The 18,627-nt window shown below is 34.8% G+C and overlaps 2 protein-coding genes across 2 annotated transcripts in view; both read left to right on the top strand.

Moving 5' to 3' along the window:
* LOC108736762 (glutamate receptor ionotropic, kainate 2-like) lies at positions 1-15,472 on the top strand. Its single transcript, XM_018469323.1, has 12 exons — positions 1-305; positions 1,204-1,530; positions 9,474-9,648; positions 9,974-10,172; positions 10,952-11,212; positions 11,601-11,819; positions 12,199-12,402; positions 12,529-12,613; positions 12,765-13,041; positions 13,453-13,883; positions 14,372-14,481; positions 15,056-15,472. The coding sequence occupies exons 1-12, from the start codon at positions 197-199 to the stop codon at positions 15,386-15,388; spliced, it is 2,730 nt and encodes a 909-aa protein (XP_018324825.1). The 5' UTR covers positions 1-196; the 3' UTR covers positions 15,389-15,472.
* Positions 8,960-18,627, top strand: part of LOC108736763 — a 12,118-nt gene continuing 2,450 nt past the window's right edge. The window contains exon 1 of the mRNA XM_018469324.2: positions 8,960-9,131. Coding sequence (XP_018324826.1) covers positions 9,084-9,131 — 48 coding nt within the window. The 5' untranslated portion in view covers positions 8,960-9,083. The remainder of the gene's footprint in view (positions 9,132-18,627) is intronic.

Genomic DNA, 18,627 nt, shown 5'->3' with positions numbered 1-18,627 from the left:
TCCCAGCTACATAAGTTCATTCCGCAAATGTTTTGTCGGTAAATTCATGAAATGGCTTACCATTATCTGTTTTTTATTATTTAATCTAAGTAAGTACAATAGTTCAAATCACACCAAACCACAGTTATAAATGCAGTTCTTTGTTAATACAGTGAATGAACATCTTTTTGTGTTTTATTGAAGAACAATAAATAAAATGTTCCCTAGGGTGTCATTTTATTGTATTTTTCTGTTTGTTTTCTTTATTGAATCTAAATGTCAGGAAGACGAAGAAGAGGACCCAAATCAGAATATTGTACGAATTGGTAAGATTTTGATTTTTAATTTGAACGCATAAATGAAAGAAAACTAGTCTGCAAGTGATTGGTCAATTACAAATAAACAAACGCAAAAATATAAACAATTTGAGTGTACATATTTTCGATTTCTTTTGTCAAAAAAGTTATTTACTTTTTACTCCTAACATACGATAAAGTGAAATAATATTAAGCAATATTGCTTCATAAATACAGAATCCTGCAAAATTTCAAAATCATTTAATCACAAGCAGCTCTCATTTCCCATTCATCGTCATTTATTGAATAATGAAATAACTATTATTACAATTCACAGTGTTCTAATTACTTATGAAATGTTAGAAGTAAACAAAAAAAAAACAAAATTCAATTCATCATCTTAAGGTCGTCAGTCCTAGAACTGATTGGACATGTACCTCCAATCCTGACCTAATCTTCGCATTTTCCTTAAACTAAAACAACCCACATCCTTAATTATTTGCGAACAGTAATCCAATCTAGGTCTACCTCTACCCCTCCTAACTCCCGTTTCTGCCTCTAATATGTCTCTGGCTAGACCTTCATGCCCGAGAAGGTGTCCTACCAACCTATCTCGCCTATTTCTAATTGACTTCCATAGAGTCCACTGTTCTCCTATTCATTCTAATACCTCTTCAATTCCATTACGAAATTTTGTTTAGTTTTATTTCATTCATATTATACAAGAACATAGCCAGAATTCCTTTTAACATGATGGGCTAAGGGTAGGCGCAAAACGTTTTGGCATAGGGTTGCGGTTTTTAAATTTTACTTTATCTTGTAAATATTTAGGATGTTCCCGCACATGAGCCAGAACTTTCAATCCATGACCTTTGGCCCATCTGCAACTACGTTTCTGTTCATAAACAAAAGTGACGTTTCTTTCTAGGAGCCCTATTTGAGGTTGATAACGAAGAAAAACAATTGGCCCTAAACCTTTCGGTCCAATTCGTTCTCACTCAAGGTTTACTTCCTAATTATCAGCTAGAGACCCTTTTTGAGGTCACTAAGCCTGATCATCCCTTTGCTGCGCTAAGTTCAGCGTGTAACCTCTTGAAAGGGGGTGCCTTGGGCATTATAGGACCCCCATCGGAAGAAAATGCCAATGCCGTACAATCTCTTTGTGATTTTAAAGAGATAGCATTGATACAAACAAGATGGGATGCAGAACAACAACGAGATTTGACCTCGTTGAATCTATACCCTTATCCACCAGGTAAATTCCAGCTAATAGTCATAATACAGAATTTGTGGATTTATGTTGTAATAAAGAAAACCCTCTTTTCAAAATATCTGTCATTGTGGGTCCCTCTAAACGTTGTTAAAACAATTTTATACGTTGAATCTGGACGGCATTCAGTTGTGGTAACTCCATAAAAATAACGACGAGAATCAACTCAATGTTCTTGTTACAAAACAGTTTATTGAAAACCACCATAATTATTTCACCAGGTGGAAGAAATATTAACAAATCTCTCCTATACTTATATTAATGGGGGGGGGGGTTAAACACTGCAAAATGGGTAGTATATGTTTAAAAGGGTATATTGATTTCGCACAATAATTCGGTTTTAACAAAATAATTGTAGTACTATATTTAACATTTTTACCTGTTGGAAGTAAGATGATAAGGATAATCTCTTCCTTTCTGTAGTTCTGGCTCGAGTATTTGTAGACATAGTGGAAGCATGGGAATGGAAGAGTTTTACAATCCTTTACGAAAACAAAGAGGGGTTGTTCAGAATCAGTGAACTATTAAGAATGTACAATAGTTCTGGTCATACTATAGTTGTTCGACAATTGGATAATGACAACTCAGGGGATTANTTAACCTTGTAGGTCGGTTGGTCGTGGTTGTTGTTGTCACCTCTCGTAGTTTAGTGGTCAGAACATTGGTGCGTAAAGCCAAAGGTCCCGGGTTCGATTCCCGACGGGGGTGTGACAACAGCAACAATTTTTCCCTCATTAATTTGAGGTAGCGTGTAGTGGGTAAAAAATTCAGAAATGAATTTTCAGAATAATATTTCATATTAAACTAACTCACTTCTAAAAGATATCTAAATTATATGTATGTTTAATCATAGTATATTCAGTATATAGTTACATTAGTTCGACGGATCGTTAACCTTGTAGGTCGGTTGGTCGTGGTTGTTGTTGTCACCTCTCGTAGTTTAGTGGTCAGAACATTGGTGCGTAAAGCCAAAGGTCCCGGGTTCGATTCCCGACGGGGGTGTGACAACAGCAACAATTTTTCCCTCATTAATTTGAGGTAGCGTGTAGTGGGTAAAAAATTCAGAAATGAATTTTCAGAATAATATTTCATATTAAACTAACTCACTTCTAAAAGATATCTAAATTATATGTATGTTTAATCATAGTATATTCAGTATATAGTTACATTAGTTCGACGGATCGTTAACCTTGTAGGTCGGTTGGTCGTGGTTGTTGTTGTCACCTCTCGTAGTTTAGTGGTCAGAACATTGGTGCGTAAAGCCAAAGGTCCCGGGTTCGATTCCCGACGGGGGTGTGACAACAGCAACAATTTTTCCCTCATTAATTTGAGGTAGCGTGTAGTGGGTAAAAAATTCAGAAATGAATTTTCAGAATAATATTTCATATTAAACTAACTCACTTCTAAAAGATATCTAAATTATATGTATGTTTAATCATAGTATATTCAGTATATAGTTACATTAGTTCGACGGATCGTTAACCTTGTAGGTCGGTTGGTCGTGGTTGTTGTTGTCACCTCTCGTAGTTTAGTGGTCAGAACATTGGTGCGTAAAGCCAAAGGTCCCGGGTTCGATTCCCGACGGGGGTGTGACAACAGCAACAATTTTTCCCTCATTAATTTGAGGTAGCGTGTAGTGGGTAAAAAATTCAGAAATGAATTTTCAGAATAATATTTCATATTAAACTAACTCACTTCTAAAAGATATCTAAATTATATGTATGTTTAATCATAGTATATTCAGTATATAGTTACATTAGTTCGACGGATCGTTAACCTTGTAGGTCGGTTGGTCGTGGTTGTTGTTGTCACCTCTCGTAGTTTAGTGGTCAGAACATTGGTGCGTAAAGCCAAAGGTCCCGGGTTCGATTCCCGACGGGGGTGTGACAACAGCAACAATTTTTCCCTCATTAATTTGAGGTAGCGTGTAGTGGGTAAAAAATTCAGAAATGAATTTTCAGAATAATATTTCATATTAAACTAACTCACTTCTAAAAGATATCTAAATTATATGTATGTTTAATCATAGTATATTCAGTATATAGTTACATTAGTTCGACGGATCGTTAACCTTGTAGGTCGGTTGGTCGTGGTTGTTGTTGTCACCTCTCGTAGTTTAGTGGTCAGAACATTGGTGCGTAAAGCCAAAGGTCCCGGGTTCGATTCCCGACGGGGGTGTGACAACAGCAACAATTTTTCCCTCATTAATTTGAGGTAGCGTGTAGTGGGTAAAAAATTCAGAAATGAATTTTCAGAATAATATTTCATATTAAACTAACTCACTTCTAAAAGATATCTAAATTATATGTATGTTTAATCATAGTATATTCAGTATATAGTTACATTAGTTCGACGGATCGTTAACCTTGTAGGTCGGTTGGTCGTGGTTGTTGTTGTCACCTCTCGTAGTTTAGTGGTCAGAACATTGGTGCGTAAAGCCAAAGGTCCCGGGTTCGATTCCCGACGGGGGTGTGACAACAGCAACAATTTTTCCCTCATTAATTTGAGGTAGCGTGTAGTGGGTAAAAAATTCAGAAATGAATTTTCAGAATAATATTTCATATTAAACTAACTCACTTCTAAAAGATATCTAAATTATATGTATGTTTAATCATAGTATATTCAGTATATAGTTACATTAGTTCGACGGATCGTTAACCTTGTAGGTCGGTTGGTCGTGGTTGTTGTTGTCACCTCTCGTAGTTTAGTGGTCAGAACATTGGTGCGTAAAGCCAAAGGTCCCGGGTTCGATTCCCGACGGGGGTGTGACAACAGCAACAATTTTTCCCTCATTAATTTGAGGTAGCGTGTAGTGGGTAAAAAATTCAGAAATGAATTTTCAGAATAATATTTCATATTAAACTAACTCACTTCTAAAAGATATCTAAATTATATGTATGTTTAATCATAGTATATTCAGTATATAGTTACATTAGTTCGACGGATCGTTAACCTTGTAGGTCGGTTGGTCGTGGTTGTTGTTGTCACCTCTCGTAGTTTAGTGGTCAGAACATTGGTGCGTAAAGCCAAAGGTCCCGGGTTCGATTCCCGACGGGGGTGTGACAACAGCAACAATTTTTCCCTCATTAATTTGAGGTAGCGTGTAGTGGGTAAAAAATTCAGAAATGAATTTTCAGAATAATATTTCATATTAAACTAACTCACTTCTAAAAGATATCTAAATTATATGTATGTTTAATCATAGTATATTCAGTATATAGTTACATTAGTTCGACGGATCGTTAACCTTGTAGGTCGGTTGGTCGTGGTTGTTGTTGTCACCTCTCGTAGTTTAGTGGTCAGAACATTGGTGCGTAAAGCCAAAGGTCCCGGGTTCGATTCCCGACGGGGGTGTGACAACAGCAACAATTTTTCCCTCATTAATTTGAGGTAGCGTGTAGTGGGTAAAAAATTCAGAAATGAATTTTCAGAATAATATTTCATATTAAACTAACTCACTTCTAAAAGATATCTAAATTATATGTATGTTTAATCATAGTATATTCAGTATATAGTTACATTAGTTCGACGGATCGTTAACCTTGTAGGTCGGTTGGTCGTGGTTGTTGTTGTCACCTCTCGTAGTTTAGTGGTCAGAACATTGGTGCGTAAAGCCAAAGGTCCCGGGTTCGATTCCCGACGGGGGTGTGACAACAGCAACAATTTTTCCCTCATTAATTTGAGGTAGCGTGTAGTGGGTAAAAAATTCAGAAATGAATTTTCAGAATAATATTTCATATTAAACTAACTCACTTCTAAAAGATATCTAAATTATATGTATGTTTAATCATAGTATATTCAGTATATAGTTACATTAGTTCGACGGATCGTTAACCTTGTAGGTCGGTTGGTCGTGGTTGTTGTTGTCACCTCTCGTAGTTTAGTGGTCAGAACATTGGTGCGTAAAGCCAAAGGTCCCGGGTTCGATTCCCGACGGGGGTGTGACAACAGCAACAATTTTTCCCTCATTAATTTGAGGTAGCGTGTAGTGGGTAAAAAATTCAGAAATGAATTTTCAGAATAATATTTCATATTAAACTAACTCACTTCTAAAAGATATCTAAATTATATGTATGTTTAATCATAGTATATTCAGTATATAGTTACATTAGTTCGACGGATCGTTAACCTTGTAGGTCGGTTGGTCGTGGTTGTTGTTGTCACCTCTCGTAGTTTAGTGGTCAGAACATTGGTGCGTAAAGCCAAAGGTCCCGGGTTCGATTCCCGACGGGGGTGTGACAACAGCAACAATTTTTCCCTCATTAATTTGAGGTAGCGTGTAGTGGGTAAAAAATTCAGAAATGAATTTTCAGAATAATATTTCATATTAAACTAACTCACTTCTAAAAGATATCTAAATTATATGTATGTTTAATCATAGTATATTCAGTATATAGTTACATTAGTTCGACGGATCGTTAACCTTGTAGGTCGGTTGGTCGTGGTTGTTGTTGTCACCTCTCGTAGTTTAGTGGTCAGAACATTGGTGCGTAAAGCCAAAGGTCCCGGGTTCGATTCCCGACGGGGGTGTGACAACAGCAACAATTTTTCCCTCATTAATTTGAGGTAGCGTGTAGTGGGTAAAAAATTCAGAAATGAATTTTCAGAATAATATTTCATATTAAACTAACTCACTTCTAAAAGATATCTAAATTATATGTATGTTTAATCATAGTATATTCAGTATATAGTTACATTAGTTCGACGGATCGTTAACCTTGTAGGTCGGTTGGTCGTGGTTGTTGTTGTCACCTCTCGTAGTTTAGTGGTCAGAACATTGGTGCGTAAAGCCAAAGGTCCCGGGTTCGATTCCCGACGGGGGTGTGACAACAGCAACAATTTTTCCCTCATTAATTTGAGGTAGCGTGTAGTGGGTAAAAAATTCAGAAATGAATTTTCAGAATAATATTTCATATTAAACTAACTCACTTCTAAAAGATATCTAAATTATATGTATGTTTAATCATAGTATATTCAGTATATAGTTACATTAGTTCGACGGATCGTTAACCTTGTAGGTCGGTTGGTCGTGGTTGTTGTTGTCACCTCTCGTAGTTTAGTGGTCAGAACATTGGTGCGTAAAGCCAAAGGTCCCGGGTTCGATTCCCGACGGGGGTGTGACAACAGCAACAATTTTTCCCTCATTAATTTGAGGTAGCGTGTAGTGGGTAAAAAATTCAGAAATGAATTTTCAGAATAATATTTCATATTAAACTAACTCACTTCTAAAAGATATCTAAATTATATGTATGTTTAATCATAGTATATTCAGTATATAGTTACATTAGTTCGACGGATCGTTAACCTTGTAGGTCGGTTGGTCGTGGTTGTTGTTGTCACCTCTCGTAGTTTAGTGGTCAGAACATTGGTGCGTAAAGCCAAAGGTCCCGGGTTCGATTCCCGACGGGGGTGTGACAACAGCAACAATTTTTCCCTCATTAATTTGAGGTAGCGTGTAGTGGGTAAAAAATTCAGAAATGAATTTTCAGAATAATATTTCATATTAAACTAACTCACTTCTAAAAGATATCTAAATTATATGTATGTTTAATCATAGTATATTCAGTATATAGTTACATTAGTTCGACGGATCGTTAACCTTGTAGGTCGGTTGGTCGTGGTTGTTGTTGTCACCTCTCGTAGTTTAGTGGTCAGAACATTGGTGCGTAAAGCCAAAGGTCCCGGGTTCGATTCCCGACGGGGGTGTGACAACAGCAACAATTTTTCCCTCATTAATTTGAGGTAGCGTGTAGTGGGTAAAAAATTCAGAAATGAATTTTCAGAATAATATTTCATATTAAACTAACTCACTTCTAAAAGATATCTAAATTATATGTATGTTTAATCATAGTATATTCAGTATATAGTTACATTAGTTCGACGGATCGTTAACCTTGTAGGTCGGTTGGTCGTGGTTGTTGTTGTCACCTCTCGTAGTTTAGTGGTCAGAACATTGGTGCGTAAAGCCAAAGGTCCCGGGTTCGATTCCCGACGGGGGTGTGACAACAGCAACAATTTTTCCCTCATTAATTTGAGGTAGCGTGTAGTGGGTAAAAAATTCAGAAATGAATTTTCAGAATAATATTTCATATTAAACTAACTCACTTCTAAAAGATATCTAAATTATATGTATGTTTAATCATAGTATATTCAGTATATAGTTACATTAGTTCGACGGATCGTTAACCTTGTAGGTCGGTTGGTCGTGGTTGTTGTTGTCACCTCTCGTAGTTTAGTGGTCAGAACATTGGTGCGTAAAGCCAAAGGTCCCGGGTTCGATTCCCGACGGGGGTGTGACAACAGCAACAATTTTTCCCTCATTAATTTGAGGTAGCGTGTAGTGGGTAAAAAATTCAGAAATGAATTTTCAGAATAATATTTCATATTAAACTAACTCACTTCTAAAAGATATCTAAATTATATGTATGTTTAATCATAGTATATTCAGTATATAGTTACATTAGTTCGACGGATCGTTAACCTTGTAGGTCGGTTGGTCGTGGTTGTTGTTGTCACCTCTCGTAGTTTAGTGGTCAGAACATTGGTGCGTAAAGCCAAAGGTCCCGGGTTCGATTCCCGACGGGGGTGTGACAACAGCAACAATTTTTCCCTCATTAATTTGAGGTAGCGTGTAGTGGGTAAAAAATTCAGAAATGAATTTTCAGAATAATATTTCATATTAAACTAACTCACTTCTAAAAGATATCTAAATTATATGTATGTTTAATCATAGTATATTCAGTATATAGTTACATTAGTTCGACGGATCGTTAACCTTGTAGGTCGGTTGGTCGTGGTTGTTGTTGTCACCTCTCGTAGTTTAGTGGTCAGAACATTGGTGCGTAAAGCCAAAGGTCCCGGGTTCGATTCCCGACGGGGGTGTGACAACAGCAACAATTTTTCCCTCATTAATTTGAGGTAGCGTGTAGTGGGTAAAAAATTCAGAAATGAATTTTCAGAATAATATTTCATATTAAACTAACTCACTTCTAAAAGATATCTAAATTATATGTATGTTTAATCATAGTATATTCAGTATATAGTTACATTAGTTCGACGGATCGTTAACCTTGTAGGTCGGTTGGTCGTGGTTGTTGTTGTCACCTCTCGTAGTTTAGTGGTCAGAACATTGGTGCGTAAAGCCAAAGGTCCCGGGTTCGATTCCCGGCGGGGGTGTGACAACAGCAACAATTTTTCCCTCATTAATTTGAGGTAGTGTGTAGTGGGTAAAAAATTCAGAAATTAATTTTCAGAATAATATTTCATTTTAAACTAACTTACTTCTAAAACATGTCTAAATTGTATGTATGTTGTCTCAGTTCTATTTGAGAATTTTTGTCAGATAATACCGAGCACTTTCTATATGTTACCACCTGGTATGTAAGTGGGCCTAGTGTGTGTGACTTACTTAGGTAACCCAGATGTGTAGAAGTAAATGAAGTTAGTATACGGATCTCAGTGAACTTGTGTTGACCACAGGCTATTTCTTCTGGGAATTATACTTTTTTAGTGCGATTAGACTAATTTAGAAGGCCATTATGACACAAGTTACCGTCGCATCATCTTTGGTACTGATCGTACTTAATGTAAGTCAAATCAAGCAGAAAATAAGTATTTGTTACATATGTAAATAGTTGTACATGTAAAATTTGTTTTCTATAAGTGTTTATCATTAGAAGCCTCTGTTGAACCGGTTTTTAAAATTGTATTTTTTTAGCTTTAATTAATAAGTATTATTCTGCTTTGTATGAAATTATTTCAGATTGTTTTCGTATGGATTAATATAAAAATACTAATGTTTATATGCGTTTTNGGGTATATTGATTTCGCACAATAATTCAGTTTTAACAAAATAATTGTAGTACTATATTTAACATATTTTACCTGTTGGAAGTAAGATGATAAGGATAATCTCTTCCTTTCTGTAGTTCTGGCTCGAGTATTTGTAGACATAGTGGAAGCATGGGAATGGAAGAGTTTTACAATCCTTTACGAAAACAAAGAGGGGTTGTTCAGAATCAGTGAACTATTAAGAATGTACAATAGTTCTGGTCATACTATAGTTGTTCGACAATTGGATAATGACAACTCAGGGGATTACAGGTAGGTACTGTACATTAAATAATATTAACAGTTCAATCAACACCACGTAAGGAATTCCATTTAGGAATAGGTAAATTTGGTTCCTCGCAAACCATCGCAACATCCTGTATATCTAGATATAATTTTATTTTATAATATTTACCAGTTTCTACTACCTTTTTGTTAAACATCGTGCGCCACCTAGTACGTTTCAAAATTCCCTTTGTCGTTCAGGATAACTTTTTAATAACTGAAAAAGGATTTATGATCTTTACGACATCCCTTATAAAATATGCATCAAAACTGGCCCAAAACTCAGAAAACAATCGTTTTACCCTTTTGGCAGATCAACCCTAAAGGAGGTCCTCAAATCGGGTCAAACCCACTTCATCATTGACTGCTCGATTGATAATTTAAACGAAGTATTAATCCAAGCTCAACAAGTGGGTCTTATCAGTTCGAGGTTTAATTTCATCATTACCAATCTGGACTTGCACACTATAGATCTTGAACCCTTCAAATACGCCGAAGCTAACATAACAGGGGTAAGATTAATATTATTATCCAAATGGACGATTTCAAAGTCATCTCACTCATAGGTTTATACTCCATATCTAGTGATACTAAATCGATCAAAATAATGATATCTTAGATAAATGACTGAATGTAAACAATGGGTCGGGGAAGAACAGACTCAGAGATTGCAGATTCAACTCAAATCACTTATCTAAACTCTCTTCTAATGACATGAAAAAGTTGGACAATTTTGTAGAGCAAAGTAGTAAATCCACCTACATATGGCCAAAAGCTCTTAGTCAGTCAACCAAATGTAAGGAATTATATCAATAAAACGTTTGAAAGAATCAAGCTGAAAGAGACCTGATCCTATTACTATGTGGAAGGTCAGATTATGATTATTCAAAACTTTTGGGAGAACACGTTAAACTCTTGTGGGTATAGGGGGTAGACAAGCCCCCCGGCATTCACTTCGTGTTGATTTTTAGCAATTTGAAATACAAAATTTCCAAACAGTTTGCATGTTGGTTACTAACTACCCACTTATCAAGTGAATTGTAGTACCTATTCCGCCAACCCTGGCTGTCGGCGTCCCATTTTTTGCATTCAAAAAAGATATTGTTTTTCCACCGATTTAGTATTTGATGTGAGACATGATTAGAAACCAATGACTTCAATATCGCCCATTTGTTCTGTTTACCACTCTCTAGACATTTCCTGTTATCTAATAATTATGTTTAGATACCCATCTATCCCAGAATTTGTTTGTCTTTTTATTTTAATCTTTTACAACCGATTCTTTATCCAGGTTCGATTGCTAAATCCGGAAAATTCGTTAGTAAAAGTGATTAGTACTGCCATCCACAACCACAACAGTCAAGAAAATTCTGAGCCTCCTCCAGGTTGGACAGTTCAATTGGACGTCGCCTTGATCATTGACGCCGTTGGTATGTTTAGTGCTGCCTTAAATCAAATAGTTGGAATGGAAAACGTTAAATTCAAAGCCTTCGACTGTGAGACGGAAGACAACTCCATGTTTGGACTTAACATTATAACATACATGAAAACAGTAAGTGTTTAGCTCATTAGTGTTATTGCACTAGTCAATAAAGAAAAACCGATGACTTCAAATCGCCAGCAGGGAGTTACGTAGTCTGGAGAACCCTAAACCCTAAACCTAGCAAGAAATTCTAATCACGACGACAAATCATTCTTTTTGACTTGGTGGTTGATACATAACGGTCAAACTTCGACATTTTATTTCACAGTGAAGTTTTGGGATCTATGTCCTAGTTCTTCTGATTACTTTTTATTGAAATCATCAATAGTATCTATTGCTTTTGTTTAAGCCCAAATGTGCCTAAATAAAATTTTATTTCCATACTTTCGACACCATTTGATGACCAAAGTTGATACGTAGGTTGTAGATTTTGATTTTACTTTCTAATCGCTTCCAGTTGACTTTCGAAGGGCTTAGTGGCATAATAAAGTTCGACAACAAAGGATTTAGAAGCGATTTCTCTCTTGATGTTGTTGAACTTAATCAAGACGGACTGATAAAGATAGGAGATTGGAATTCAACTGAAGGTTTAAAGATTTCTAGAGTTTACCCTGAAGCCATACCGACCAATGAGCTTAGTTTGAGAAACAGGACATTCGTTGTTATTACCGCACTGGTAAGGCTAAACTTGAACTTAATGCGCACATTAATAAGAGACAAAATGTCCCTTAAAGCAATTCTCTACGAAACTTTAAAACCCTCTTGTTTCTTCAATTTACTAATTCGGAACGTAATAAGAAACTAATTAACCACAGAAGATTGAAATAAATGATTAACCAAAACACGGTTCTTTTGTTGGATATTGAAACCGGCGTAGCAGATGCTTTAATTGTTGACAATGATTCACTCATTTCAATAAATTATTGTCCGCGGCAAAAAAATACGTACGCTGCAATTAGTCAAATGATTTCATATTTTTGATTGATTATTATTATCTCCTTCTCCCTCACTGGGTTCATTCTTTTTACATTTCACTCCAGAAAATGCTTTTTTAGACTGCGCCTTATGCCATGATGAAAAAGTCAGAGCCAAAATTGACAGGAAACGACCAGTACGAAGGTTTTGGTATCGACTTGATAAAGGAACTGGCACTTATGGAAGGATTCTCGTACGAGTTTAAAATCAGAGAAGACAAAGCCAATGGTCAAAAACAACCCAATGGTGAATGGACCGGAATGATAGGGGAAGTACTTAGCAAAGTAAGTAAATAAATATAAAAAATTCAAAAGGTCCAAAATTAATAAAATATTCTGTATTACGACAACTGAAACACATTATCACATATGTAATTTTCTTAAGGTATATTTTGATTTTCTTTGATCTAGAGTGCCGATCTTGCAATTGTCGATCTGACTATAACAGCCGAAAGAGTGGAAGCGGTGGACTTTACCTCACCCTTTATGACTTTAGGTAAGTCATTATATGTTAATTAAATATGAACATTTATCCCCTGCATCGTCTAATTCTATAATAGACAATGCCTACGTTTATGAAGAACTTCCTCCACGTTCCTGAAAAAGTCAAAAAATCCAGCACAAAATATTAACCAAATTTATTACAGGAGTCAGCATATTGTACAGAAAACCAACAAAAGCGCCGCCAAGTTTTTTTTCATTTGCTTCCCCGTTTGGTAACGACGTTTGGATAACATTATCGGGAGCATATTTGTGCGTTTCCTTGGCTCTGTTCATCACAGGACGTCTCAGTCCTTCCGAGTGGAACAATCCCTTTCCCTGTATCGAAGAACCCAAGTATCTCCTCAATCAGTTCAGTCTTAGGAACTCGTTCTGGTTCACGATTGGAAGTCTTATGCAGCAGGGGTCCGAGATAGCCCCCATGTAAGTAAAAAGAACTCTTAAAAAAATCCATTCGATTCCTTACGAAAATTAAAAGTATTTTTTGCGGTGCGAGTCGAGCATTAACAATAATTGAAAATCTAATAAAAACACGCTTTTGTTTAATAATAGTGAAGTTAACGTAGCAAGTGCTTCAATTGTTATCGATGATTCGCTTGCTTTGATAGTCATCGATGACTCGCTAACTTCAGCTTGCAACAAAGAACTAGCGATCTGATTGCTCAATAATTAAATACTTTTAATTGCTAATTCCTCGATAACTACGTATCCTATTAAAAAACTGCTAAAGAAAAAACGTATCAGAATCACAAAAGGAAATGAAAGGAGTGGTTTTTTACCAGGATTTTATAAATTATTCCTATGTTTTTCGTTGACTTTTGATGTCATGTTCAGAGCAATTTCTACCAGAATGGTTGCTGGTGTTTGGTGGTTCTTTACCCTCATCATGGTCTCGTCTTACACTGCAAATTTGGCTGCCTTCTTAACAGCAGACACCCCATTGACAGAGTTCTCATCGGTAAAAGAATTGGCCGAAAAAGCCGAACGATCAGGAATAAAATATGGAGCCAAAGCGGGCGGAGCTACGGCAAAATTTTTTGAAACGTCTGAAAATCCCTACTATAAAAAAATATGGGAATATATGGCTTCTCATCCCGAAGACATGCCCAAAGAAAATATTGACGGGGTGGAGAGGGCTGAAAGGGAGAAGTACGCGTTTTTTATGGAGTCTACCTCAATTGAATACGAAATTCAGAGACACTGCAACCTCTCGCAAGTCGGCGGCAAACTAGACGAAAAGGGATATGGGATCGCTATGAGAAAAAGTAAGTCGACTTAAAACAATAATTCGTTTCAGTATTGGTATAACATTACAATAGAATTCGCTTATAATGACATCGGAGGGAAATGACAAACACGCCATTTTGGTTAGTTATTTAGTTTAATAGAGAGAAAAACTACAAATTGTATATATTTATTAACAGAAAAAGAAAAAGAACGATGAATTGTAATATCAATATACGTAAGAAGGGTCAGAAAAATGAGCGAAAATGTTATTACTAATCATTTGGGTCACTATAGCCGGATATGATTTCTTGAGAATCAGTCATAATAAACGATATGTCATTTTAAACGGAGTTATTATATCCAAACTTTCCTATAAAGAATTTAATATGAAAACCAAACTTAACACTACAATTACTTCATGTTAAGCGGTTGGTCAATATAGGCGGAGTCATAATAAACGAATTCCACTGAACTTTTTTTAAAACAGACAAATTAAATGGTAAATTTTCATTAATTTGTTTACCAGATTCTAGCTACAGGCACATTTTGAGTACCGCAGTGTTGAAACTTCAAGAGTCTGGAAAAATAACTGAACTCAAGAGGAAATGGTGGGAAGAACGAGGAGCCCAATGTACGGTATGTTCAAATAAATTTTGCAAATTTTTTTTCTTAAATCATATTTTTCTTTTTCAAAATTTTAAGCTATCAAATAAAATAATTCGAAGTGGTCTGTATTCTGTCGAAAATTCCAGATGCGGATCGCGATTTCGATCTTTTTGGATCTCATCAGCGCGTCGCAGAGCATACATAATCCTAAAACGTAGCATCGTACTACAGATGGCGTTTACCGCGCCATTTGTGGTATTTTCTTAAGCTATCAAAATTATATGTTTTTTAAAATTTACCTATTTTATCTCAACAATTCGTGATTCATTCCATATTTCAGTTTCAGTTTTAAAATAAAATAATATCCCTATACATTCTGAAACCCTNTACAGATGGCGTTTACCGCGCCATTTGTGGTATTTTCTTAAGCTATCAAAATTATATGTTTTTTTAAATTTACCTATTTTATCTCAACAATTCGTGATTCATTCCATATTTCAGTTTCAGTTTTAAAATAAAATAATATCCCTATACATTCTGAAACCCTAAAAAAATACTGTATGAATCAAATAAAACAAATTTTTAAATATTTTAATTTACACAGGGTGAAGAGGCTTCGCAAGAAGCGCCCCCCTTAGATTTAGTAAATGTGAGCGGTATTTTCTGGGTTACTGTAGCTGGTACAGTGTTGGCTTTCGTATTTGTGTGTATCGAAATGGTACTTTATGTCTTTAGGGTTTCCCTAAGGTATAAAGTGTCATTTTTGCATGAACTACGTCAAGAAATAAAACACTGTTTTGCTTTCGATTCATCCACCAAACCAGTTAGACAAAAACTGATGCCAACCCCTGAAGAAGAGAGCGAAAAATGTCCCGAAAATGGCGACAATAAAATCAACTCCGAATATGGATTTAAACCTGAAATTATGAGAGAGTAAAGTGTAAAACATTATGTTACCGTTAGAAACATTGTTGTAAAAATAAGACCAATAGACATTACAATAAATAAATAATTAAATAATTTGGAAACCATTATTTAGTAGAGCCATTTTTAATTTGTTCCCATTTGTCTGTTAGCAAACAATCCAATAAAAAATACCACAGTTCCATATTTAACTTGCGGATTCCCCAAGACACAGCTGAACAACATGCACTATATCGCTCGCCCAAAGGGTGCGCCACTGTCGCTTACTTTACGTTGAAGAAGATGTAGAAACTTCTTTCTAATCTCGCGCATGCGCACGGTATCGCTTGCCCCTCAGTGGTAAAAGAACTAGATAATCTTAATATCCTTAGAATTATCGTGAAAATTTACATTGCATAAAAACATCAAGCGTCTAAAGCTCCAAGAAAAAAAACTAAAAAAATTGATCAAAATCTACGCAATCGTTTTTAAGCCTTATGAAGGACCCTGCGTCATTTTATTTATATTCACACAACCAAAAAAAATTTATTTTATTTAAATAAAGAACTTTCTTGTTTATATCAACAATCGATAAACAGTGAAATTAGTTTTAAAATAAATTTTTATTTTTATCGCTGTAATTAGTATTCACCTTTCCAAATACTTTTTATCTCTTGCTAATTATTTCGCAAATTGACATGGTGGTACCTGTACTTGCAAAAATATATAAATAAATACATTAATCCATTGGAATCGTATAAGTCCAACATTTTTGCAGAACAAATATTTACCATGTTTGGTGTATTGTGCACATTTTTAGTTATCTTTCGGGTAAGTTTAATATTTTTATTATTTTCTTCAGTTATAAGGATTAAGCGATTTTTAGGCGAAACAGTTTTTATGTGAATATGTCACTGGGGAAGAAATTAATACTAATGCATTTCCAACGAATGGTACTAATGGTAATAACAGGTGTTTCTGTTTTTTTTGTACCCATATATAAGCCTTTTGAAATATTTAATTAATCTTGTAGGCGATTTCCCTGTTTCACTTCCTGAACAAACTACAACTTCTTTATTGGAAAATCACCCGAAAGCTGTACAAGAATCATCACCAGTAAGCCCCACCAATACCAACATGCTGAAAAACGTCCCTATTTCGCTATTCCATAAATTTCGCCCCCNTCGCGCATGCGCACGGTATCGCTTGCCCCTCAGTGGTAAAAGAACTAGATAATCTTAATATCCTTAGAATTATCGTGAAAATTTACATTGCATAAAAACATCAAGCGTCTAAAGCTCCAAGAAAAAAAACTAAAAAAATTGATCAAAATCTACGCAATCGTTTTTAAGCCTTATGAAGGACCCTGCGTCATTTTATTTATATTCACACAACCAAAAAAAATTTATTTTATTTAAATAAAGAACTTTCTTGTTTATATCAACAATCGATAAACAGTGAAATTAGTTTTAAAATAAATTTTTATTTTTATCGCTGTAATTAGTATTCACCTTTCCAAATACTTTTTATCTCTTGCTAATTATTTCGCAAATTGACATGGTGGTACCTGTACTTGCAAAAATATATAAATAAATACATTAATCCATTGGAATCGTATAAGTCCAACATTTTTGCAGAACAAATATTTACCATGTTTGGTGTATTGTGCACATTTTTAGTTATCTTTCGGGTAAGTTTAATATTTTTATTATTTTCTTCAGTTATAAGGATTAAGCGATTTTTAGGCGAAACAGTTTTTATGTGAATATGTCACTGGGGAAGAAATTAATACTAATGCATTTCCAACGAATGGTACTAATGGTAATAACAGGTGTTTCTGTTTTTTTTGTACCCATATATAAGCCTTTTGAAATATTTAATTAATCTTGTAGGCGATTTCCCTGTTTCACTTCCTGAACAAACTACAACTTCTTTATTGGAAAATCACCCGAAAGCTGTACAAGAATCATCACCAGTAAGCCCCACCAATACCAACATGCTGAAAAACGTCCCTATTTCGCTATTCCATAAATTTCGCCCCCATCATTTTTTACGGCCGTTATCAGAAAAAATACAAAAAATTCATAAAAGAATCTTTGACAACTCTAACTGTAGTAACGTTAATGTTTTCCATAGAAAACGCTTCATGGGAAAATTTTCATTTAATAGGCAAGAGTGTCCCCCTAGCTCTTATGCATCATTTTATGTGCATTATTATGGAAATTTTGTAATTCCCTTTAATAGCACTAAATAAATCTTTTTATATTATTACATCAAAATAATTTTTAATTGTACATCTTATTTTGAGACTTGTAACTTTATAAATAATATATTGTATATACCACTTAATGATAATATTCTTTTGTTGGTCGTAAAAATTTATTTTTTTTTTTAATAATGACTGGGTAAATAAAAGTTTTCGTATTTCTTTCCACACAAAACCTGCGTCAGCGGCTATGGTGTTTACAAAATAAAATTAGGTAATTAAAATTTCATTTCGCAGGATCATTATCCTTAAAGAAACCAACGCGCTAGTGGCAATGTTTTTTCGTGAAAATAAAATGCAACATTAAAAAAAGTTGAACAACATTATCAAGGCCAGCTGGGTATCCAACCAATAACTTTCCTAAATCGTGAAATATTTGAAGATACGTTCAGTCAAAGAACTTGTTCCCAAACTCGTCTTCAGTAATCTTATCGTAATATAAATATACAGGGACACCCATAAAATACGGTCGAAAAAATGCCAAAATTTTACCTAAATATAAAATAATCAACCCCGCAGAATTTTTATTTGGTAAAAGCATAAAACAATTATTATTGCAATTAACACTAGTGGATCAATAAACTTTAAATTGAGTTGAGATTATAAATACATTAGAGTTAAAAAACTGAAGACCCTCTAGATATTTTATAATGGTAAGACCCAACAAGTCCTCTACTCTTAATGTGAATTGTGTATATTGTTAATTCAATACGAAAAAGGCACAAAAGGAACCCTGATGATATCTGCCCCAAACGAAACGTTTTTAAAAATATTTTCATTTTCATAACAAATTTGATATAAGTAGGGGTTACAATTTAGATGTAAGATACTAGGAATTGAAAAATAATAAAAACAAAATAAATAAAATGATATTTACAATTTAGAAAACAATTTAATAATTTATATAATAAACTAAGCAGTTAATTCACATTGAGCAAATTCTTAAATTCTCTCAGTTCTAGAACATTGGTGCGTAAAGCCAAAGGTTCCGGGTTCGATTCCCGGCG

Source organism: Agrilus planipennis, unplaced genomic scaffold, assembly GCF_000699045.2.
Source record: "Agrilus planipennis isolate EAB-ADULT unplaced genomic scaffold, Apla_2.0 scaffold103, whole genome shotgun sequence".
Lineage (NCBI taxonomy): Eukaryota > Metazoa > Arthropoda > Insecta > Coleoptera > Buprestidae > Agrilus > Agrilus planipennis.
Note: the sequence above shows the minus strand (reverse complement) of the source record. Positions and strands in the feature narration are given on the sequence as shown.